We start from the raw sequence: 26902 nt of genomic DNA on the forward strand, positions 1-26902 counted from the left end.
TATCCTCCCACAAAGGCCAAATACTCCCAAGCTTTGCTTATGTTAGTTTGAAAAGTTTTTGCTAGCTTAATATCTGAGAGGCTATACTTTTAATAGAGTTGTATCTGTGATTCTCATAGAGTTTTGTCTGTTTTATTTATTGCTAGAGTCCCAGTCCCTAGAATAGTAATATGTTAATATGCTCAAATACAATCACTATACAATGAACAAAACAAAGGCAAATAATAAGCACATGGATAAATATAAAAAGTACAAATTAAGTTTGAAATACCATTTCATGAGTGCTAAGGTTGCAAAATATTTCTAAATCCTGCCAACGAAATTTGAATACTTCCTTGATATTAGTACTGAAGCTGGTATAATCCTTTTGGAAAGCAATACTGAGTAAAAGCCATAAAGATGTGCATAGCCTATGACAGACATTTTATCTTAATATACTGTAATTCAATGTAAGCAAAAAAGTTGTCATTTAGTGCTTATAGTATTATATTACATTAAAACCCCACTTTGGAAGTCTTCACATTTTGAGACTAATTTTTAAAAATTTGTCTAATGTTTATTTATTTTTGAGAGAGACAGCAAGGGACATTTGTCTAATGTTTATTTATTTTTGAGAGCATGAGCAAGCGAGGGGTAAAGAGAGAGGGAGACACAGAATCCAAAGCTTGCTCCAGGCTCTGAGCTGTCAGCACAGAGCCCTACACGGGGCTTGAACCCGCAAACTGTGAGATCATGACCTGAGCTGAAGTCAGACACTTAACTGACTGAGCCACCCAAGTGCCCCAGATTTTAAGACTAGTTTAAATGGTTCATCATCAGAGAAGAACAATTATACAGCTAGTAGAAATAGTATAATATTAAGGCAATGCAATTAAATGACTGTTACATTACTGGGCCCTTCTAGGTGTTGAGCATACATTCATCTTAGGCAATATTCACAACTTGTATAATTGTAACAATCCTCTGAGGTAGGTACTATTATTTTCATCCACTTTATAAATGGGAAAAATAGTGCACCAAAAGATTAACTTGTCCAAGGGCATATAATGGCAGAACCAAGATTGGAATTAGAAACCAAGCTTCCAGTCACTCTACTACCCTACTATCCATGAGCATTCCAACTATCAGTATAGTATATACTATAGACATAGTATGCTGTAGAGCAAAGAGCTAGTAGCAGAACTGTATGATTAATATGTTATTCGTATACATAAGAACTCAGGGTATGTGTGTATGTGGGTATGTGTCTAATTATAGAAAATGGTCTATGGACTACACACCACAAACTGTTTAACAGTGTATCACTTTATTTTATTTTTTTTAATTTTTTTTAACGTTTATTTATTTATTTTTGAAACAGAGAGAGACACAGCATGAACGGGGGAGGGGCAGAGAGAGAGGGAAACACAGAATCAGAAGCAGGATCCAGGCTCTGAGCCATCAGCCCAGAGCCCGACGCGGGGCTCGAACTCGCGGACCGCGAGATCGTGACCTGAGCTGAAGTCGGACGCTTAACCGACTGAGCCACCCAGGCGCCCCAACAGTGTATCACTTTAGAGAAAAGGATGAGATAGGAGCAGGATGGGCTTTAACTTTTTCATTTTATATGTAAAGTAAATGTACTTTTATATTATCTGACTTTTTAAAGCATAAATTCTTGTTTATTTTTTAATTTTAAAAAATGAGCTGCCAATGGAAGGAAATAGTGTAACTATGGTATATAAAACAATATTGATAATGCTAAATAAGTATGCTTTGGTAGAAATGATGAAACAAAATATTATGTGCTCCATCTGAAAACAAAACTCAGATTCAGATATCTTGTAGGGACACCTGGGTGGTTCAGTCAGTTAAGTGTTGGACTCTTGATTTCTGCTCAGGTCATGATCCCAGGGTTGTGGGATTGAGCCTTGCATTGGGCTGTGCACTGAACATGGAGCCTGCTTGAGATTCTCTCTCTCTCCCTTTGCCCCTCTCTCCTGTTCACATGCTCTCTCTCTAAAAAACAAAACAAAACAAAACAAAAAAACCATACATCTTGAATATATAATTGTCTGCTCCAACCTCTCTCTCCCCACTACCAATATATTTTGGTAATCTGTACTTTACATTTAGGATGCTATTTTAAGTTTGATGGCAATTATAAGTAGAAATCATACTGTTATAACCAGCTATAGAATTCTTAGTTTGGCTTTTAAAGGTAAAAATAAAAGTTGTTGATCTGCAAGAAAAAAAAACTAAGAGAAAAAATGTTTTAAAGTGTCCTTATTTCAGGAGATGGGTAGGGGGGATGGATTAAATAGGTGATGGAGATTAAGGAGTGCATTTGTGATGAGCACCGGGTGTTGTATGAAGTGTTGAATCACCATATTGTATTCCTGAAACTAATATTACACTGTATGTTAACTAACTGGAATTTAAACAAAAATTAAAAAAAAAATAAGTGTCCCTATTTCAAACCAATATCCTTTGCTCTACTCTTTTGTGGTAAATGGCCACCCAAAGTATCCATGTCCTAATTCCTAGAACCTGTGAATATAATACCTTCATGGCAAAAGGGACTTTGCAGGTGTGATTAAAATAAGAGTCTTGACCTGGGGAATTCAGTTTGGATTATCCAGGTGGATCCAGTGTAATCACAAGGGTCCTTAAGAGTAGAAGAAGGAGGGACACCTGGGTGGCTCAGTCAGTTGAGCATCTGACTTCAGCTCAGGTGATGACCTCACAATTCGTGGCCCAGTGCCATGTCCAGCTTTGTGCTGACAGCATGGAGCCTGCTTCAGATTCTTTGTCTCCCTCTCTCTCTGCCCCTCCCCTGCTTGCTCTCTCTCAAAAATAAACGTTAAAAAAAAAAAAAAAAAAAAAAAAGGAAGAAAGAAGCAGGAGAAAGAGATTTGGAGATGTTATGTGTTAGCTTTGAAAATGGAGAACAGGGTCATGAACCAAGGAATGTAAGCAGCCTGTAGGAGCTATTAAATAAATCAAGGAAATGGATTCTCCTCTAGAGCCTCCAGAAAGGAACACAACCATGCTGACACCTTGATTTTAGCCCAGGCAGATTCTTTTGGAACTTCTGGCTTCCAGAATTTTAGGATATTAAGTTTTTACTGTTTTAAGCCACTGAGTTTGTGGTAATTAGTTATAGCAACAATAGGAAACTACACCTCTGAAATTTTCAACATTTTTAGCCTGTGGTAATAAAAGTAGTGCTTTCTTTTCAAAAGGTAATCTTTCATGGCATTCAAAATTTAGCACTTATTTACAAGTGAGCCTAATAACTGAGGGTTCAAAATGAAGAATAGGAACTCCAAATTAAGAGAGTACTCAGAGCATTAAACAAGAGAAATAATTTACCAGATACCCCAAAATCCTTAAAGCAGGACTATTGCTTATCTATAGGAAACATGACATGTGCCAAGATACGAAGGTTATGTGCTTCTCTTTAATTCTAAGATTTCTACCTTTTTAATTTTATTAACTTCCACTTTATCAGGGACAATATCTTGTTTTTCTTTTGTTTTTGTTTTTGTTTTTGTTTTCAGCTTCCCCTACTCTCCTGGCTTAGGACATCCAGGAACTCCCAAATGGAACAATGAATTTGGAAGATTTGGAGGGAATTTGTGGTTATTGAAGATCATTACTGGCATTTAGTGTGCCAGTTCTACTAACAGAAAACTCTTGTCATGTTTGAAACAGTTCTGCACAAGGAAGAATTATCCTGACTTCCATTCAACATTCAATCCACACTAAATGATAAACCTGATTATATTTAAGCCCAGAATCAACTGTTTTTACTTATAAACACAAGTGCACACGTGTTTGGGTCTTTTTGCAGTTTTAAAATACACTGAATATTTCCAGAAGTACAACTACTATGTAAGCCAGAGGAAGGTTGTGTTTTATTTTGTTCAGACTTAAAAGAGTTGTTTCTCCATTTTAGAAAATCACATCACTGAAAGTAACTCAGCTTAAGGGTTTAAGACAGAAATGGAGCCCACGAATATCTATGTTTCTAGCTATTTTCATAGCGATTCTACATATATATCAGCTGGATTTTATTATAAATCTCTTCTGTTTCTCCTCCGTATTATAGGGAGAACATTAAATTGATTTTTTAAAAATTTGTAAGTTATCTATGAATATCACTTTTGTAGGGTATAAGGAGTAGAGTATATGGTTATAAAAAGGGGACACAGGCTCTGGTAGTTTTGAAAATATTGATCTAAATCGATTCATCCATCCATCTGTCCCTCCCTCCCATAACCCGGTGTCTGCTATCTTCCCTTCTTCCCTTTCAGGCAAACTTCAAAGGTGTCTTGACGTGGCTATCCCATCAGTCTTCAGTCCTAGTGTAATCTAACCTTTACCACCATGCAGTGGAATTGTGTCTGTAAAAGTCACCAAACCCTGTTAAATCCAATGGACACTTGAAGAAAGAAATTCAATTTCATTTTACTTGAACTTACTATAGCATTTGACTTTATTACTTCCTTTTATTTGAAACTTTCACCCTTGTTTTCCGTGACCTCACCTCCATGATTTCCTTACCTCAGACTGTTTTGGAAGTCTCCCTTCTGCCAGCTCCTTAAATGTTGGCATTCCCCCAAATTGCATTTAGCTGTCTTCTCACTGTACACTCTCTTCCTAGACTATCTCATCCACTTCTATGACTTCAGTCATATCCTATGATTTATAGGTCTGCACTTTCAATCCCAACCCTTCTCCTGAACTCCATCTCCCTCTGGAAGCACTAAACACCCCAAATTCACACTGCCCCAAATGGAATTCACTCCCTTTCTACCAATCTGGAATTACTCCAGTATCCTATTCCAAATTAGTAGGACTACCATCCAGCCTCTCAACTCATAACCTGAGAGTCTGGATTCACTTTTTACTGTCTCTGCAATATCCTCTCCTTTACATGCCCACTTCCAGTGGGTCAGTTCAGGCTTCCATCTCTCACCAATTATAGCAAGACTTTTTTTTTTTTTTAATGTTTATTTATTTTTGAGGGAGAGAATGTGAGCTGGGAAGGGGCAGAGAGAGAGGGAGACAGAGGATCTGAAGCCAGCTCTGCACTTTAAGACCTCAGAGCCCAATTCAGGGCTTACATTCATGAGTCCCGAGATCATGACCTGAGTTGAAGTTGGACACTTAACTAACCCAGGCACCCCAATTACAGCAAGTCTTTTAACTGATCTCTCATCCTCTAGGCTTGTCCAATTCACTGTATCCTCTCTACTTGGCCACCTGAGGGATTTTTTAAAACACAAATCTGTTAAAAAAATTTTTTCTAATGTTTATTTATTTTTGGGAAAGACAGAGCATGAGCATGAGCATGAGCAGGGGAGGGGCGGAGGGAGAGGGAGACACAGAATCCAAGCAGGCTCCAGGCTCTGAGCTGTCAGCACAGAGCCAGACTCAGGGCCAGAACCCACGAACCATGAGATCATGACCTGAGCCAAAGTCAGATACTTAACCAACTGAGCCACCCAGGTGCCCCTAAAACACAAATCTATTTAACTTCTAATATCTGCCTTGGGAAAGTTTCAACTTCTAGCTGGAGTCTCAAAAAACCCTTCTCATTTTGATATTTGGGATCACCTTGCCTATTTTCAAACTATATTTACTTTTAAAGCAATTATGGCTACAAAACATACTTTGAATAACATTAGGAGTTGGCAACATAACAGTAATAGTATAGCTCATAAAAGTTAGGAAGTAGCATGGGAGGAACTCACGAGTTATGAGTTCGAGTTCTGCATGGGGTTCTGTGCTGATGGTGTGGAGCCTGCTGAGATTCTCTCTCCCTCTCTCTCTCTCTCTCTCTCTCTCTGCCCCTCCCCCCACTTTCTTTCTCCTCTCAAAATAAACTTTAAAAAAATAAAATAAAAATGAAAATAAAACTGATGGCTCAATAAGACTTAAGTATATTATATGAAGTTAGAAGATGACCTAAAAATGGCAAGGGAATTCATCTTTCATAATGGAAGAATCAAATACTGTCTAATGTTGATAAATCAAGAGATTAGACCTGTTATGGAGGTAACCACCAAAATAGAAATAGTTGATTTAGCAATTGAGATGAAGGAACTGGGTGTCTTTCTATCTAGTTTTGAATTTTTTTTTAGCCAAATACATTCATTGCTTTGAGAATAACTTTTTAAAAAGGAATACAATTAAGGCCCATTTCAATGAAAACTTTTACAGAATACTTTTTCAGCTATTGATTTAATTTCTCTAATTACTTCACTGTACCAAAAAATAAAGTTAATAACATTGTAAAATTTATTATACTAAAGACATAGCCAAATCACTTGCCATAAGATCACAAAATGAAATAGTCTTAATTTGAAAAGCAAGCTTGGGGGCACCTGGTGGCTAAGTTGGTTAAGCATCAGACTCTTGATTTTGGCCCAGGTCATGATTTCACAGTTTGTGAGTTCGAGCCCTGCGTCAGGCTCTTCCCTATCTGCCCCTTCCCCCAACTCTCTCTCTCTCCCTCAAAATAAATAAAAAACACTTTTAAAAATCTTAAAAAAAAAAAAATATTCCAAGTGCAACTTTTACATTGGTTACTAGTCACTTAGGCAGTCCTACTGCTACATGGAAACAGAGGAAATGACAAATACCATTGACAGGGCCATGAGAAGCTAGAGGAAGAAATGGAACTAATCTTCCTATAATCCTGGTAATGCTGGAGAAAAAAGCAAATAATTGAGGGTTTCTAGCTCCTAATTTGATTCTTTCTTTACTATTTTGCTAAAATTTTTGTTATACATCCATGCATCTTATTTATACTGGTCATATTCAGTAGCAAAGATACCTTTTAGTCTCAAAGGATAGGCTCATATTCTCAAGTTGGTTTTATGCACTGAATTTAGAATCTCATTCTGTTACAGTGTGTTTCCTTTTCCTTAGCAACCCTATTTGCACGAGCTTTCTCAAACTTTTTCGTCCCTATCCATTCAACTGGATCACCACCCTCTTACAGGAAGGATTTGGGGTCTAAAGGGTGGCAAACATAAACATGACACTTAATTTTGTTTGATTCACTGCCCTAAAAAATATTTTTGGTAGTACTGAATCTTGCCAATTTGATTTTTAAACATCATATTAAAATTATTTTGATCTCGAATGACATCACTTCTAAGGAAGCCTTCTCTAAACCACTAGTAGGTCAGGTTAGTTCCTCCTGTAGTGTAACCCTCACCACCAAGGGATGCCCATGATGACAAGTGAGCTTGTTTAAATGACTCCTTCACTAAAGATTATGATGGCAGGAAGTAGGTCTTTCTTACCATTTTATTATTTCTTATGTGTAGCAAAGTACCTGGCACATAATAGATTTCATAGAAATGTTTTCTAGGGGAAATGCAAGTAACAATGAGGGAACTGGACTTTCATCTAACCAATGATTCTCAAATTTACCCAGATCAATTATCTAAGAAATGTGGAAATCCTTCTCTAAAGCACCTCCCAATTTGGAGAAGGAAAATCCAAGAACTTGGGGTAGAGGATTGAGGTTCAGGAAGGGAAATTGTAGGAAGTGAAATTAAAGCCAGGTGGTACACACATTGAAATAATTTCCAACCAGGTTGGCATACCTGAAAACGAGCTAGATTTAACAATAGACGTTTTTATAGACCTATGTGACCACCAAATTTTACTTGGCCACCTATTAAGTCCAGGACCTTGGGTTAACTACCTAACCTACTTGAGTCTGTGTCCTGAAAGATGAAGACAATGGCGTTACCCAACCACAAAGAGTTGTTTTGAGGGTTTAACTAATTTTACATGTTGTGGTTCACCTATTGTCTGGATATAGGGAAATGGTCACTAAATGATAGTTATGAATGTGTTTATTGCTTGTCTCCATCATTGGGATGTAAGCTTCTACATGGGCTTTGTCTCATTTAGAATTGTTTCCCCAGTTCCTAGAACAGAAGCTTGGCTTTTGATCAGTGCTTATTAAACAGATTAAATGAATGAATGCTTCAAGTATAATGTTGATTCCATAAATCAAATATAAAAATAAGTCATTATTTTACAGGGAGACCTCATACTATACGTGTTTCTTTCTATACATGGAACTGACAAACAGGAATAATCCCCCCAGATTCCCACACAGTTTGTTTTTAGATGGAAGATTTATGTGGTCTGACAAATGGACCAAAAACAGGTTTAGTTCCAACAAGGGAAGAGTACAGGTTTAAAAAAAAATTTAATGTCTATTATTTTGAGAGAGAGAGAGAGAGAGAGAGAACAGGGGAGGGACAGAGAGAAGACACAATCTGAAGCAGGCTCCAGGCTCTGAGCTGTCAGCACAGAGCTGGATGCAGGGCTCAAACTCCCAGAACACGAGATCATGACCTTAGCTGAAGTCAGATGCTTAACCGACTCAGCCACCCATGTGCCCCAGGAAAGAGTACAGGTTTAAAGAACCTGTAAGTTTTTCATCTCAATATACCATATACAGTTTAGGAAATCAATTAAAGACTTACTTCATTTTTCTGTATACATTTTTAATGATTAGAAACAATCAACTATGCAGTCATAATTGCAGTTACTGGGGTCTGAAAAAGCCAGTCAATAAAAATAAAATCCATATTGAACTGTCATGAGTAGGATGTTTATCTCATTTTATTCACTGAAGTTTTTGAGAGCTTCAAACTATACGGTATGTGACCAGTGGGATGCATGTACAAGACCTCAAGTCCAAGTTTGGGACAAGTGTAGCCAGCCAAAGCATAAAGCAAAGCTAATTGTTTAGTTTACTTGGAGCCCACACCAATGTCACTTGTCCCATAAGCACTAGATCATCAGCAAGTGAGCCCATGATGACATGGTCAGCAGAACAAGAAGGTAACAACTGTAGAACCAAAAGATTATAGTAGAAATGGAGGCCTTGAGAGGCTCCATGACTTGCCTTAGGTCACAGAACAAGTTAGTGAGAAGCACAAGACTGTCAGTTCTCCAGATTTTCAGTATTGCATGTGGTCATAAAGCTCTTGCATAAATATTTGAACATACAAACCATTCAGTTTTTAGCCCATTAACCATATATCACAAATAAAGCAGGTTTTAACCTAACAAAACGAACTATTTAAATAATGTGTCCTGTATATGAGGATTTATCCCTTTTAAATGGCAACTGAACTCTACTGAATTACTGTGATATGTAAATAACAGTAATAGTAAACATTTGAGTGTTTACTTTATGTCAGGCACTATTCCAATCATCTGATAAGTATTAACTTTTAATCCTCACAACCACCCCAGGAGTAGATATCCTCATCATCCTCCTAGAGAGGAAAATGAAGCATAGAGCGATCATACCATAAGCAGCGTGCCCAGACTGAGTTCTAGAAGTCTAGTGTCTGAGACTCTGCTCTAAGTTAAACAGGTCTAACAAATTGGATATTAAACATACATATTAAAACTTCAAAGTAAATATGTCATGTTGATTGCTAAGCTATACAAATGTTACTATTTTCTTTATTTCCCTTCATTATGTCTAACAAGTATTTTTTAAAAAAACAGCACAAAACTAAGTTCTGTCTTTATTGGAACATGTCTGTTTTGTCTTTAAATATTCAGTAAGCGTTCCATAACCCAATTATGTAAAATGCCTAAAGAAATTTTGCTCATTCTTTTCTAATTGAGTCCACTTCATTTCCATTGAGATCACATTAAGGGGGAAACTTCTGTCCCTATATGATGTACCACTAAAAGTTTAGAAAAGACTTTATTATAGTAAGAATTCCTTTATAAAACTGAACTATATTTTCATGCATTATATTATTAAAGTATAATTCCAGGAAACTAAAGAATAAAAAATTATTTTAAAAAGCTACTGTGGAGAAGTCGAGGGGAAAATCAGTATGTATTAACTTATAGTTTTATTAATATAAAAGAAAACTTCAAATACTGTACAGTGTGAGGTGTGCTGTAGAACACTATATAGTTATAATACACTATTACCATTATTTATTACTCAAATATAATATATACAGCAACCACAAAATCAGAAAATAATGGGTAACAGCCAGTGCCTTAGGGATGATAGAACATTTATACTATTTAATTGAGCAATTAAAGCACTAGCTATGTGATTTTTCTAAATATTTACATTACCACTTATTTTTACATATTCTAAACAGTATTTCTCTCCAAAAAGTAGACTCTCCAGCTCTTGGCACTAATTCTTAAAGTCAAATAAACCTGAAATATTGATAACCTTTTCACTCTTTTATTGCCCTATCATAGGCATAAAAGGCTCAGGGACTTGTGCATTCTAAAGAAAAATATGCAATACCTTCAAATTTTAAATACTAAGTAATTGATACTCACAAGCAGATAATATCAACTAAAACTTTTTTTTTTACTAATTTTCCTTTTCTTTTACAAGAGAATAATCATTGTATTAATATTATACTACAAAAGCATGTAGACTCCATAATTTAAAAAATTAAATGTCAGATATACAAGTAATGGCATTTTCTCCAATAATTCACAATTTTTTACAATTTCTGCTATTTTGGAACAAACGTTAAAATTCCCACAATTTAATTATCATTAAATATGAATTGAAACATAGTATCTCAAAGAATTATTAAGAATGGCAGAACTTACAGTTAACTATAAATCTTACAATAGCTCCGCTTTGTTATTTTATTCCTTAAGTAAACATTCTACTGTGGTATGTTTTCAAGTGAATAGTTCTCTTTTGCAAATTAATTTCTTATATTGTGAAGAGCCTTGAGAATGTACAATTTTGTTAAATTATATAATCTTGAACTGTAGGATATATCTACCCAACTTATGTAGAGTATGTATCTCACTACTGCTATGATAAAGGTCATTTTAAATTCGTATCAAATGCAGCTTAATTCAATTTTGCAAAGGCTTCTAGGAAAATCTTAATATGGAGATCTTGTTTTGGGAACCATGAAACTCTCAATATCTACTCTGCAGTATTTTAAGTGTGGGCCAACTGAAATTCCTATTGAAAAATGAAGACAAAATTGTACTGATATTCTGAAATAAACACAGTATTAGATATTGTCACTATATTGATCAAAGCATAATTAATGACAGAAGTTACGAGTTTACTTCATAGCTAAAGATTAGTAATTAGCGAGTTCTAAATTTTTAAGAAAATGTTCACTAGCAGTATTAGTAGGCAGCTCCATAAAGTAATAGTTATAAATTGTGCATTTAGTAGCTAACATGTGATGTCAGTACAATTCTCAAAAACCTGTCATTAGTAATATATGAATTGCTAGCAAGTGATCTTCCCTGAGGTAAGAGACCATACACAAAAGTCTGTTCATTTCAAATCAAGTTAGATACTTAAAAAGAATGGCAATAGGGACCTGTGGCTGGGATTCACAGATGCATTTCAGATTGATGTCTTAATTGCAAGCAGTAGGCTTGATTGTGAAAACCAAACTAAAAATCATCAGAAGATATAAAGCAAATTTCACAGTCAATAGCATTTGCTAAATTTCTCTCAGGTCTTCATTCTAACATTTTCCAATAAAATACTTGAAACATAGTGAAAGGGGAAACTTAGGCTTACTTTTTAACCAGTTCCTGAGTAAACATTCTCTTGGAGTTCATTATATTCTAGCTTATAATATATGGCAGTGTCTTGTTTTCTTCAATTTCAACCAGTTTGTCATTACCACTATTCTAAACATACACCATCTTCAACTCTACTTGGACTTTTGGTCATCAATTCAAACTTGGTATGACTACTTATAAAATGTATTACTGAAGAGAAAAATTTACAATTTTACTTTAAGTTTCAGTGAAACATCGCAAATAGAATTTAAGATTGAGTTATGGTTATGTTACATCTAGGGCTAAAAAAAATATTTTAACGATTTATGATCTCTAGCTTGAACTCAAAGTTGTGGTGACCACAAATGGCAGTACTAAAAAATAAGAAGTCTGTGGTCATGTATTTGATTATGATAACCATGTGAAAGGACAAAGGATGAAAATTAAGCACTTAAATTCTTTCTAAAACTTGTGAAGATGATACCTGGCCCACTTCTCAAAACCTACTAGTTACTCCACCCAAATTTCAGCAAATTTAAAATAATTTCAGAAAATCTGACCACTCTCAAAATCAAGCCTTTTATTCTTTATCAAGGGAGAACCCAAACTATTATAATATTCATACTTAAGTGGCTTCTAAATAGCATTGCTGTGGCAAGAGAAATTAATAGTGTTATCAGAGTTTAAAGCCCTTCTTCTAATGTTCACAGGTGCATTCTAATTTGACTAAATGCAAATATTTAATATAATAGGAAGATAAAATTTATTCCTGACACTTTTACTTTATGCTATGAGAGTGTATTTCTCAGTTATTAATAAACATGCCAAGCCACAGGTGAAGAAAATATTTGTTAAAGAAAAGGTGATTATATCATTTACCTGGAAGCAGTGCATCTGCTTGCTAAACAGTTTTCCTGTATTTAAACTAATAAGAAAAAGCAAGTTTCGGTGGGTGAAAGAGCCCAAAATAATTATAGTGGTTAGTGGTAGTTCTAATTTTTAGTTTTATACCCAGAAGCCACCTATACTAACTAAATAATTATTTGGTAGCTGCAGTTCTTTATGCAAAACGAGTGCACAATATAAAAGTCCTAAATTTTCCTGCTCTTTAGGTATTAAGATAATTGAAACTAAATTTAGAAGAAAAGAGGTAAAATATGGTTTAAAATGTGATGTGATAAAACCCAAATATATATCTTGCTCAGATATCACTTGCAAAATGTCTAGATTCTCCATTCTTTCCTGATTCAAAATGGAGTAGTTCATTTAGTAAGTGGATTCAGTCAGAAATACTTTCATAGAAAGAAATCTAAAACCTCCCTTCTTTGGAAACACAAGTCAAAGTACTGTATATATATTCCTTAATGAATCAACAGGTTGAAATTTTGAAACACCTGATAATATACTTTCTGATGAACATTTTCTTAGACTGAAAACACAGTTCTGTATCTGTTACATGTGCAAACAGAGACAGCCAGGCTTTGAATGCTCTAGATAAGAGATTGTATTAACATACATTTTGTCTTTCATCCATTCAAATTCAACTTAATTTCAGTGAACAAAGGAAAAAGATGGATTGAAATGTACATTTCAGAATACAGCTTTGCAGAATAGGATAAAATAGTGCAATACCAATCTCAGGATAAACATTCTTTGTCTTTAAGGTATAATAAGCATGAAAGCTGCTTCTTGAGGAAACTGGCACTAAAGATTTGATGAATATACTATTTAAGCAAATGCCCAGTTGATCAGGGTATGATGCAGTAAAATTTGCATCCAAATCCAAGTGAAGCCAACAAATAAAGAAAATTTTATGGATGCTAAGGGAAAAAAGGAAACATTTTTGGTTCAAAGGGGCTCAAAGACATTTAGCATATACAAGCTTAAATACCATTGATCAAAATTGTAGAACAATGTAACTCATTCATAAAGATAAATTCTTATATATAAATTCTTTGTGAATCTGACAAACTCTGAAAATTAGAGATTAACTACTGCTACCATTATTTTCATATTTTCTACCACACTTTGCAATCAACTTTTCTGCAAGATTAAAGAAAAAAATTCAGTGGTACTTGACCAGGCCAGGATTAAAAAAATAATGGTAACATATTATCAACAACAGAGCACACAATTGGCTGTGTTGGCTCAGACAGCAACATTACTGAATCACATTGACTTTATCATTCTAGAATAGATATTTTCCCCCAGCCTTGCTTAAATCAGCAAAATGTTATATCATTACACTCTATTCTCAAGATATTTTTCACCAAGAATACATATCTCTATGAATGTGTTTACGTTCATGGAAATGTCAGGATCCCAGTATCTAATAAATCCTTCTATGAATTTTAAGATACAATTTAGTTCAGATAACCTTCAAGTTTACATAAATCTTTTGACACTCTAATAAATATGTGGAATGGTTACCTTGATGACATCAACATTAGCAAAATCTCATTTTCCCCTAGTTCTATCCTTTTCAGAAATCAAACATTAGCAAGAGAATTTTCATGTTTGAAACATTAAGACTTTCATGGAATTAAAGTTACAAAAACTTCCAATGAACCACATGTATGGAAGAAACTCATCTCAGCAGATCTAATAACTAATTTATAGGAATTCAGAGCCAGCCTGGGCAGCAGTATATTAAAAGCTATTGCCAATCACACACTTGCTGTCATGCACTGAATAACAAGATATAATCTTTGAATTATATACGTACAAGATTTTTTATGACTAATTGAGTTATGTGGCCCAGCCAACAAATGTTACATATTCACAATAAACATTCTGCCTTTATTATTAGCCTCTAAATAAATCAAGAGTGATCCATTGGCTCAGTTGTGTTTGTCATTTCAGCATCTTGGCTATCCATCTCTTCAGGTTCCTCCACTGAATTTCCCTTTTGTGCTTTTGACCTTGTGGCAAATGCTGCTCCCAGTGCCTCTGCCACACAGCTATCAGTTGTTTCTATATTCAAATTTTCAGTGCCACCAGTTAAGGAAAAAGATTCAGGTAAGCCAGTCTGAAGACTCCCAGACTTCACAGAAGAACTCACAACTTCTGCTTTCCTTTGAGGAAGATCAGATGGTGGCTGCTCTGTACTTTGATCCCGCAAGTGCTTGTCCATTGAAGCCTGGATAGAAGAAACCATTTCCTGCAATTTTTTTCGCTGGGCCTCAACCAAATCAGGATCAAGCTGCCTGCTGTCTCTCATTGTAACTACTCCAGGAGCTATTCGAATAAGCTCACTATTACTAGGAGCAGCTGTGAATACAGAAGGCTCTATTTTAATGGAACTAGTACTAAAGTCTGTCCCTGTGTTATGCTTCCGTACAACTGGGGCTTCCCTAGCTCTTGAATCAAGGTGTGGGTTACTGGATGCAGTTCCTAGAGAATGCCCTTTTCCCTGAAAGGCAGTTACGTTATGAAGCTGCTCAGATTTCTTTTTCACTACTCCACCACTACCTAGTTTTAATAGCCCATGTGAGGGACTGGATTCTCTACTTCTTGTAGTAGCCTCTGCTCGAACCTGACTTACAGCCTCTTTAACTAAATCTTCAACATCAGGACCGATGGGGAAATGTCCTGCAGCATCCACACACAACTCCAGTCTATCTTCAGAAGCATTATAGACAAAGGTTTTGCCAGGCAGATGTGGAAAAGTACAATGCTTGCCATCAGCCATACCTAAAGAAGGGGGGGAAAAAGGTGTTTAACATATTAAAATCTTACTTTAAAAGTGTAGTAAAGACCATTATAGTTGAAATAGTGAATCTGCAACAATAATAGCCAGATCAGTTTTGAAAAACAAAACTAATTTAAAAATAACTCATTATATTTATTAATAGAATTTAATACTACTAAACAAAAAGAAATATAACAGACCTTACTGTAGTTCCCCAGGGGACTTTTTTTTTTTTCTTTTTTTTAAAGACCATCATTAACCTATTACAAAGTTAGGAAAAGGGCTTCAACAAACAACTGAGTTATGGGAAAATACTAGCAAAATTAGTAAAACAACTGCTTACAGTAAAGCAGTTAGAAAATATATTTTTATTTACTAAAACTCAAATTTAAAACTTAGCAAAAATACTTACAAGGGCAAAGTGTTGCACAAATAAGCTGCACATTGTGAATTACAATTAAAAAATCGTAAGTAATTCTACTGAATTACAGAATACCAGAATAAAAGTGGTTTTCTCAGCTAAGAGAGTATGGTACCTAAGGTACATACTTCTCACAAATATAAAAAAATATGTACTTTCAAAATAAGATATCCCCTAGTTAAAGTAGTAATTATGAGAGCACATTCAGGAAAGCTAAAAAAGAGCTAAAAGATCTTAATTCAATTCCTTTAAAAAGGAATTATATTTCATGTTACTTCTCTTATTCTTCTCTGGTAAGTCACAATCACCAAAATAAGCCTGACTTATAGATGCTCCTGCGATTTACTTCTGATCGTCAACTAATACAGCAACAGAAGAACTTGAAAGCAGCTTCTCTTTCTTTTCTAGTTGAGGATCTTGACCTCACTATATGGCATTCCAAAACTGTATATTCTTTCCAGCGTACGTGTAAGAAATATGTGTGTGTTTTAAACTATCCAATATTCCTACATTTTAAATTTGTTACTCAGAGTATACTCCAAGTATACAAAAATAGGGGTATAAAACCAAAGATTTTCCATGTTAGCAACAACAAAAGAAAGATGAAGTACAGAACTCTCAACAACATGTGATGAAAATGGTATGTTTATGGCAAAATATAAAGGCAAAAGCAAACTAGTTTAAAATGAATGAAACTATTAGTAAGTGCTGTAGAAACACAAAGGTGTAGGGTAAATGAATTCAAGAATGCTTAGTGGGCATTTAGGTAGTCTCCAGTTTTGTAGGTTGTTAAGAATAGTTCTTCCTGGGGCGCCTGGGTGGCTCAGTCGGTTGAGCGTCCGACTTCGGCTCAGGTCATGATCTCACAGTCCGTGAGTTTGAGCCCAGCGTCAGGCTCTGTGTGCTGACAGCTCGGAGCCTAGAGCTGCTTCGGATTCTGTGTCTCCCTCTCTCTCTGCCCCTCCCCAGCTCATGCTCTCTCTCTCTCTCTCTCTCTCTCTGTCAAAAATCAATAAACATTAAAAAAAAAAAAAAGTTGTTTAAAAAAAATATATAGTTCTTCCTCCCTCCACTGAAAAAAAACTACAGAGTGGTTCTAATGTATCTCACTGAATATTCCAAATAACCAGAGAAAAGAACGAAACTGCAAATGAATAAATAACATATAGTAATTTTAAACACTCATTTCAGCAGAAGTAAAGTATCCATTAATACAAATCCAACTAGAATTTCCTCTTGACAGAACATTTTTGGCAGAGATAACTGACAAAAAGAGACAAAGTTTAAAATCAGAGATGTGGTCTAAAAAGTGCCTTTCAGGCCACAACCCTGGAGTCAGTTTATTACCAATCCCCTCCCTCAAAGATCTGTAAAACTTGGCACAAGAAACAAAGGTAGCAGAGAAGAGAATTTTGAATGGTTAAGTCCAGGGATGACCCTAGGCAAAACTTTTCAAACATTCATTTCAGTAGATGACATCTATTGAGTCTCACTATGTGTCAGGAACTAAAACAGACCCTGAAGATTCAAATAAAATGTAATTCTTAGGAGACAGATACAAACAGATCATTATAATACAATCAGGTAAATATATGATGGGCATACTACTCATTTCACTGATTTGAGGATTAAATGAAAAAACATGTAAAGCATATACCACAGACTGCCTAATAATCAGTCAGTCAATAGTTTTAATTCCTCTGTTAGATCGAAAAAGGTTTTGTAATTGTTTCCAGGCTGCTATTGTGATGCTTTTCCTTGACCCTCCCTGGAAAGAATCATAGTCCCACACATGTTCATCACAGTATTTTTTATAACAAAATACCAGAAACAATCTAAATAAGCTTTCAACAAGAAGAGAATGGCTAAGAAAATTATGGTCTATCTCCCTAATGGAAGTAATATCCAGCTATTAATAACTGACATAAATAAGAAACCTATGACGTTTCATATATATAGTTAAATGTGCATGAATAGCAGGAAACACATCTAAGTACTATAATTACAATCTGGCCAAAACATATATGTATAAGATAAATATTTAAAAATTATAGGTGATGTTTCCCATTTCTATATTTTCTAAACCTTTATATTATTAAAAAAATTTAAATTGTATTAAAAAATCACTGCAAATATGTTAAGGGTTGTGACTCCTTTAAGCATAATCATTTACATTTTATATAACTTATATAGTCCTTTGAATTTTAAGAATCAAAGTGTATTAAAGTTCCTATATCACATATCAACAATTCCATCACACTGGATACACCAAAAAATGTGTATACTAATGTTTATAGCTACATTCTTCCTTATATCAAAAAACCCAAAATGCATCAGAACAGTAGATGAATAATATTAAAATGATACAATAGAATACTATGTGGCAGTGAAAATGAATGTAGTTGAACCCATCAACATGAATGAATCTGAAAAAGTGTTGCATAAAAGAAGCAAATCACAGAGAATGTATACAGCACAATTTTCAATGTCCATTTTCACAAAGTTCAAACACATTATAAAGATACCTGTACAAGTTTTAAAACTAAATTTTTCGTTCATGTCTGCATTTATCTCTATATAAAGACCTGCATGGAAAATTACTATACTTTAAGCAAATTAACTTTAATTTTTTTTTTAATTCATTTATTTTGAGAGAGGGAGAAAGAGAGAGAGGGAGGGGCTGAGAGAGGCAGAGAAGAATCCCAAGTAGTCTCCTCACTGTCAGCATGGAGCCCAATGGAGAGTTCAAACCCACGAACCATGAGATCATGACCTGAACTTAAACCAAGAGTCAGATGTTCAACCGACTGAGCCATCCAGGCACCCCTTAAACAAATGAATTTTAAAATATCTATCCAAATATAAAGACTAGGAACATTAACAGTCTGGTTAATTAAATTGGGAAATATTCCTGTTCAAATGTAGATATAACCATCTATTTGTTAGAGTGAATTTGAAAAAAGTAAGAGAAGTATGTTCCAATCTTTGGAGGATATGATTGTAAATTTCGGGGTGAGGAGGGCTTGATATACTTTGATTCTTTGACCACCAGATAATAACAATGATTTGCCACATAAATCTGTCCTAAAAAAAGGAGAGATCAGGGGCACCTAGCTGGCTTGGTTGGAGGAGCATGCGACTCTTGATCTCAGGATCATGAGTTCAAACCCCATGTGGGGTGTAGAGATAACTTAAATAAATTAATTTTTAAAAAAAAGAGGTAAAACTTTGCCACAAATATTAGAATTGTATTTTGAACAGTAAAATAATTTTCTGACAATGACCCATTTCAAATGGCTGTTGTAGTCAAAAGAATTTTAATTATTCTGCAAATGCCAGCTGAAATTCTAATAACAATAACAAACATTAGCTAATTATTTATTAGGTGCCAGGCCCTTTGTTAACTGTTTCATGTGCAAGATCTCATTTGATCCTAACAATCTCTAGATTATAATATCCACTTACAAATGAAGAAACTGAGACTTAGAAGTCACACAGGTAGGGGCACCTGGGTGGCTCGGCAGATTAAGTTTCAGACTCTTGATTTCAGCTCCGATCATGATCTCACGGTTTGTGAGTTCCAGCCCTATGCACTGACAGCGCGAAGCCTGCTTGGGATTGATATTCTCATTCTCTTTCTCTTTCTCTTTCTCTTTCTCTCTTTCTCTTTCTTTCTTTCTTTCTTTCTTTCTCTCTCTCTCTCTCTCTCTCTCTCTCTCTCTCTCTCTCTCTCCCCCCCATCCCTCCCTGTCTCTCTTAATAAATAAAGTTAAGAAAAAAAGTTTAAAAAAACGTTTTTAAAATAGTAGTAATGGGAGTAAATGGTAGAACCAAAATTTGATATCAGATGTTCTTACTTCAGAGCTCTCAACTACTTCCTAATAAGGATAAGTAACACCGGTAACATTTAAAAAACTATAACGGCTCTATTGAGAAATAATTCACATACAATTCACCCGTTTTAAGTGTACAATTGGTTTTTTGTATATTCACAGAGTTGTGCAACTGTTACCACAATCACTTTTAGAACATTTTCATCACACTAAAAAGAAACCCAAACCCATTAGCAATCATTCTCATTTTCTCCCCTTTCCCTAACTCCCAGCCCTAGGCAACACTGATTCCTGTCTCTCTAGGTGTGCCTATTCTTGACATTTCATATAAATGGAATAATAGAATGTGTGGTCTACTGTGACTGGCTTGTTTCATGTAACATAATATTCTCAAGGTTCATCCATGATATAGTACATACCAGTACTTCATTCCTTTTTATTTCTAAATAATATTCCATTGTATGAATATACTAAATCTCACTTATCCATTCAACAGTTGATGGAAATACTGGGTTGTTTCCACTTTTGACAGTTATGAATAGTGCTATTATGACCATCTGTGTACAAGTTTTGTGTGGACAAGTTTCATTTCTCTTGGTTATACACCTAAGAGTAGAATTGCTGGGTTGTAACCATGTTAAATCTTTTGAGGAACTGTCAGACTGTTTTCCCAACTCACTGTACCATTTTACATTCCTACCAGCAGTACGAGGGTTCCAGTTTCTCTACATCTCCTTGCCAATAGTTCTTATTATCTGCCTCTTTAATTATAGCCATACTAGTGAGTGTGAAGTACTACCTCGTTGTGGTTTTGATTTGCATTTCTCTGGTTAATGATGCTGAGCACCCGAACATCAGTTCATGTACTTACTGGCTGTTTATATATTTTCTTTGGAGAAACATCTATTCAGATTTTGCCCATCTTTTAATTGAGTTATTTGCTTTTTTACTGATGAGTTCTTTATATTCTAGATGCAAATCTATTATCAGGTACATAATTTGCAAAAATGTTCTCCCATTCTGTGGGCTGTCTTTTCACTTTCTTGATGGTGTCCTTTGTAGCACAAAAGTTTGCTTTTTATTTTCCTACTTTTTTCTTTCGTTGCTTGTACTTTTGGTGTCATATCTAAGGTTTTGCCAAATCCAAAGTCAGAAAGTTTTAAGCCTATGTTTTTTTCTAAGAGTTTTCTAGTTTTACTTCCTATACTCTGGTGGTGGATACATTTGGTGTGAGGTAGAGGTCAAATTTCATTCTTTTGTGTGTAACTATCCAGTTATCCCAGCACCATTCGTTGAAAAAATTATTCTTTCTTCATTAAATTGTCTTAGCATTACAGCTAACAGTTTAAAAATAATTTCAAACCAGAAACATATAAGTATTCAGAAAATAATCAAGAGTCATCCCCACAATCACCCACCTCCTCCCTCCCACACACAAAAAACTGAGGGAAGTTACTTTCAGTTGCATGAAAGACACTGCATACTTACCCTAATTACTGAAAACACCATAATCAATCCTAATTAAATACTAACTTTTAAAAAAACTATTAGCTGGTATCAATATAGTTCAGGATGTAGAATAAAGTGAAAATGGAAAGTTAAAAAGAAAAGGATTAAAAAAAGAGGGGAGGATGTTAAGAGAGAAATTTATAGCTTTAAATTTAAATAATTCTACCTTTATTAGAAAATAAAAATAGAGAAAACCTGTGAAACCAAAACCTGTTTCTTTGAAAAGATCAATAAAACTGATAAACCATTAGCTGGATTGGCCAGCAAAACAAGAGAGGCACAGATTTACCTTTATCAAAATGAAAGAGCTAGAGACTTTACAGATATTAAATAGATAGTAAGGGAAGATTATAAATAATTTTATGCCAATAAAATTGATAACTTGGATGAAATGGATAGATTTATTGAAAAATAAAACTAACAAAGCTTACTCAAGAAAAAAGACATAACCTTAAGAGGACTCTATTAAAGAAATTAAATTCATAGTTTAAAATGTCCAGCAAAGAAAACTCCAAGCACAGATGGCTTCATTGGATGGATTCTACCAAATAGTTAAGAAAGAAATAATATCCTCTAGAAAACAGTATGGAGGTTCCTCAAAAAGTTAAAAACAGAACTACCCTACAATCCAGTAATTGCACTACTAGGTATTTATCTATAGGATACAAAAAAACAGACTCAAAGGGGTAGAGGCACCCCAATGTTTATACCAGCATTATCAACAACAGCCAAACTATGGAAAGAGCCCAAATGTCCATCAACTGATGAATGGATGAAGAAAATGTGGTGAACACACACACACACACACACACACACACACACACACGCACGCACACACTGGAATATTATCCAGTCATAAAAAAGAATGAAATCTTGCCATTTGCAATGACATGGATGGAGCCAGAGTGTGAAGTAAGTCAGGGAGAGAAAGACAAATACCATTATGATTTAACTCATACATGGAATTTAAGGAACAAAAGAGATGAAAGGATGGGAGGGAGAGAAAAAAAGAGAGAGGGAAACAAACTGTAAGAGACTCCTAATGATAAAGAACTGAGGGCTGATGGAGGAAGGTGGGGGAGGAATGAAAGAGATGGGTGATGGGTATTAAGGAGGGCACTTGTTATGATAAGCACTGGGTGTTGTACATAAGTGGTAAGTCACCGAATTCTACTCCTGAAAGCAATACTGCACTGTACGTAAACTGACTAGAATTTAAATAAAAATTTGAAGGGGAAAAAAAAAGAAATAATATCAGTTATTACAAAATCTACCTGAAAATAAAAGAGAAACAAACACTTCTCAACTCTACTTTATGAAGCCAATATTACCCTTATTAAACAGTCATTATAAGACAACTACATTCTGGGGTATCTGGGTGGCTCAGTTGGTCAAATGTCTCTCTTGATTTTGGCTCAGGTCACGATCTCTCGGTTTATGGGATCAAGCCCTGTGTTGGGCTCTGCTCTGATAGTGTGAAGCCTGCTTGGGAATCTCTCTCCCATTCTCTCTGCCTCTCCCCAACTTATGCTCTCTCTGTCTCTTTCTCTCTCTCTCTCAAAATAAATAAACATTAAAAAAAATTACATGCCATCATACCCACATAAGTCACAAAACACTCAACAAAATAAGTGATTTGAATCCAGCCGCAAAGTTGACTCAACATCCAAAAATCAATATAATTCATCCTATCGATAAACTAAAGAGAAAAACCATAAGATCATCTCAATAGATGCAGGAAGAGAGCACCTAATAAAATTCAACATCCATTCAAAATATAAATTCTCAGTAAACTACCAATTGAAAGGAATGTCTTCAACCTGAAAAACCTAGAGGCTGAATGCTAATGCCTGCCCCCAAAGATCAGGAACAAGGCAAGGATGTCTGCTGTCACCACTCTTATTCCACAATGAACTTATAGCCAGTGCAATAAGGCAAGAGAAAGAAATACAAGGCATACTAACTGAAAAGGAAAAAAATAACTTTTTTACTTGCAAAAGATATGATAACCTACATAGACAATCCCATAGAATCTGATCAAAAGCTACTAGAATATGTGAATTTAGCAAGTCACAGGATACAAAGTCAATGCATAAAAATCAATTTTCTATGCACTAGCAAAGAACAAAAGGAAATTGGAATTTTTAAAAAGCATCTTTTACAAGCATTCCCAAAACATGAAATATTTAGGATTTCCAAGAATTGTATACTGAAAATTACAAAATTTTGATGACAGAAATTAAAGAACGCTTAAATAAATGGAGAAATACAAAGTTTTCATGAAATCAGAAGAATCGATGTAAAAATATCAATTATCCTCAATTTGATCTATATAGTCAACAAATCACAGTAAAAATCCCAGATTTTTTTTATAGAAACTGACAGGTTGATTCTAAAATTTATATGGATAAGCAAAGCACCTAAAATACCCAAAAAATTTTTTGGTAAAGAATAAAGATGTTTGCAATGACATAGACAGAGCTAAAAAGTATTATGCTAAGTAAAATAAGTCAGAGAAAGACAAATACCATGTGATTTCATTCATGTGGAATTTAAGAAACAAATGAGCAAAGGGAAAAAAAGGGGGGTGAGGGAGAGGCAAATCAAGAAACAGACTCTTAACTACAGAGAACAAACTAATGGTTACCAGAGGGGAGGTGGGTGGGGGATGAGTTAAATAGGTTTGGGCATTAAGGAGTGCACTTGTTGTGATGAGCACTAAGTGTTGTATGGAAGTGTTGAATCACTATATTGTATACCTGAAACTAATTATTACACTGTATGTCAACTGGAATTTAAATTAAAACTTTTAGAAAATAGAAAAAAAAAGAATAAAAATGGAAGACTCATACCAACTGATTTCAAGAATTACTATAATGATACTGTAATCAAGACTACAGTATTTGTTAAAGGAGAGACATATAGATCAACAAATCAGAAAATAGTATCTAAAAACAGACCCACATATACATGGTCAATTGATTTTTAAAAATAATTTTACTGATGCTATATTTTGCATATACACTTTTCAAGTGTATAACCCATGGTCAGTTGATTTTTGATGAAGCTACCAAAGTAATTCAATGGACAAGGCATACTGTTTTCAACAAACAAGTGCTGGCACAATTGGATGTCCATACATAAAAAAATGAACCTCAACTCATACCTTGTGACATAAAAAAATCAACTTGAAATAGATCATAAACCTAAATATAAAACCTAAAACTATAAAAACCCCTAGAAGAAAACATAGAAGAAAAATTTTGTGACCTTTGATTAGGTAAGGATTGTTTGGATAGGGCACAAAAAGTATAAATCATGAAAGAAAAAAAATTGTTAAATTGGTTATCAAAATTGAAATCTCTGATCTTCAAAAGATACTGTTAACAGAATGAAAACACCAATTACAAACTGGGAGAAAATATTTGCAGAACACTTACCTGATAAATGATGTGTGCCCAGAATATATAAAGAACTCTCAAAACTCAACTTAAAAAAAAGATTCAAGCCAATTTAAAGATGAGCAAAGGATGGGGTGCCTGGATGGCTGTCAGTTGAGCGTCCGGCTTTGGTTCAGGTCATGATCTCACATTTCATGAGTTTGAGCCCCACATAGGGCCCACTGGTGTCAGCGCAGAGCTCACTTCCGATCCTCTGTCCCACTCTCTCTGCCCCTACCCTAATCACAATCTCTCAAAAATAAATAAAACATTTTAAACAAATGAGCAAAGGAAGAAGTAGGAAGCATATAAGCATATGAGAAGATGGTCAACATCATTGGGTATTAGGGAAATGCAAATTAAAACCACTATGAGAGGGGCGCCTGGGTGGCTCAGTCGGTTGAGCGTCCGACTTAGGCTCAGGTCATGATCTCGCGGTCCGTGAGTTCGAGCCCCGCATCGGGCTCTGTGCTGACCGCTCAGAGCCTGGAGCCAGTTTCAGATTCTGTGTCTCCCTCTCTCTCTGCCCCTCCCCCTGTTCATGCTCTGTGTCTCTCTGTCTCAAAAATAAATAAACGTTAAAAAAAAAAATTAAAAAAATAAAACCACTATGAGATAGTACTATAAACCTATTAAAATCGTTTTAAAAACAAAAACTGATACTACCAAGTGTTGGTAAAGAAAGATACAGAGCAACTGGAACTCCAATGCAGTGCTAGTAGGAATAAAAAATGATCCCGCTACTTTGGAAAATGGTTTGGAAGCTTCTTATAAAGATAAACATACACTTACCATATGACTCAGCAATCCCATTCATAGGTATTTACAAAAGGGAAGTGAAACATATGTCCACACACAAAGACCTGTTCACAAATGTTTATGGTGGCCTTATCCATAGTAGACCAAAACTGAAAATAATCCAAATGTCCTTCAATTGGTTATGGATTTTTAAAAATGTGACATATCCATGTCCAATGGAGTATTACTCAGCATAAAAAACAATGAACTACTAATATATGCAACCAGATAGATGAATCTCAAAAGCATTAAGCTAAAACAGAAATTGGCAAATTTTTCCTGTAATGGAACAACACAGAAAATACTTTATGTTTTCAGACTATATAGTCTCTGTTACAACTATTCAACTCTGCCATTGTAGTGCGAAAGCAGCCTTAGACAATGTGAGTATGGCTGTGTTCTTTTTGGCTGTGTTCTGATAAAACTTTATACACAACGGGCAGCAGGCCTGATATGGCCCACAAGCAGTAGTTTGCCAACCCCTGTGCTAAATCAAAGAAGCCAGACACAAAGGGTTGTATTATATTAATCCATTTATATGGCAATAATGAAAAAAGCAAACATAAAGAGACAGAAATAAAATCAGTGGTTGTCAGGGCCTAGGGGTAGGGGTAAGGGATTCATTAGAACGGAGCACAAGACAACTTTTTGGAATGATGGAAATGTTCTGTATCTTGACTGTGGTGGTGGCTACTGGACTGTGTATGTTTGTCAAAATTCATATTACACTGAATACCTACAAAGGGTGAATTTTACTATATGCAAATATGCTTCAACAATCCTGTCTTAGAAAGAAAGGAATGAAAGAAGTAAGATCAAGGGAGAAAGGAAGGAAGCCAGCCATTCTTTGGTCTCTGATTCAAATAAAATAAAAGAAAAAAGAAAAAAAAAAATGGAGACAATCAAAAATCAAGGAAATTTAAACACTCACTGGATATTTGGTGATGTTTTAAAAATTATTTTTCATATTTTTAATATGTGATAATGGTATTGTATTTTTTTAAGGAAAGTTCTTACTTTTAGAGATACATACTAAAGTTCTTACAGATGAAATTATATTATGTCTGGATTTATTTTAAAATAGTCCAGTTGATGTAAATAGAAATGTACTGAGAATTGCTGAAGACAAGTGGTGGGTTAACAGGGGTTCATTATATTATTCTTGCTACTTTTACATATGTTTGAACATTTCTACAACAGCCAAGTTGGGATGTTTTTGTAAGAAGGAAAAAAAGTGTGTAAGAGATAAAATCCATAAATAGTGACTGTGCACTTAATGTCTACAGAGGTCCGGTAGGTGAAAAAATGAGAAAAGCCAGAGTGATAAAGTCTGGGGCCAAAATTATTCACATCAAATCTTTGAAAAAACATGTGAGATCCAAACACACACACACACACGTTGCCAACATTTCTCTTAAGACCTTAAAACTCTGAAGTTGCATACTTGCATATATCTTTACAAACAATGCATACACAATATGAGAAGTTAAATATATAAAATGAACTATTTCTTAAAATCCAGAAAACACTGAGGTATATAATAAGAATAGCCAAAACACAACAACAACAACAACAACAACAACAACAACAACAACAACAAAAATACTGTATTATTATCTGGTTCTCCAAGTCACTAGCATTA

The 26902-nt window shown here is 34.9% G+C and overlaps 1 protein-coding gene across 1 annotated transcript in view; it reads right to left on the minus strand.

Annotated features, from left to right (window-relative positions):
* Window positions 1–8504: 8504 nt before the first annotated feature.
* The window catches only part of VCPIP1 (valosin containing protein interacting protein 1), a 30420-nt gene continuing 12022 nt past the window's right edge, over window positions 8505–26902 (minus strand). Inside the window, exon 3 of the mRNA XM_058699727.1 lies at window positions 8505–15261. Coding sequence (XP_058555710.1) covers window positions 14390–15261 — 872 coding nt within the window. The 3' untranslated portion in view covers window positions 8505–14389. The remainder of the gene's footprint in view (window positions 15262–26902) is intronic.

The sequence above is a fragment of the Neofelis nebulosa genome, chromosome 14, assembly GCF_028018385.1.
Source record: "Neofelis nebulosa isolate mNeoNeb1 chromosome 14, mNeoNeb1.pri, whole genome shotgun sequence".
In the NCBI taxonomy this organism is placed as follows: domain Eukaryota; kingdom Metazoa; phylum Chordata; class Mammalia; order Carnivora; family Felidae; genus Neofelis; species Neofelis nebulosa.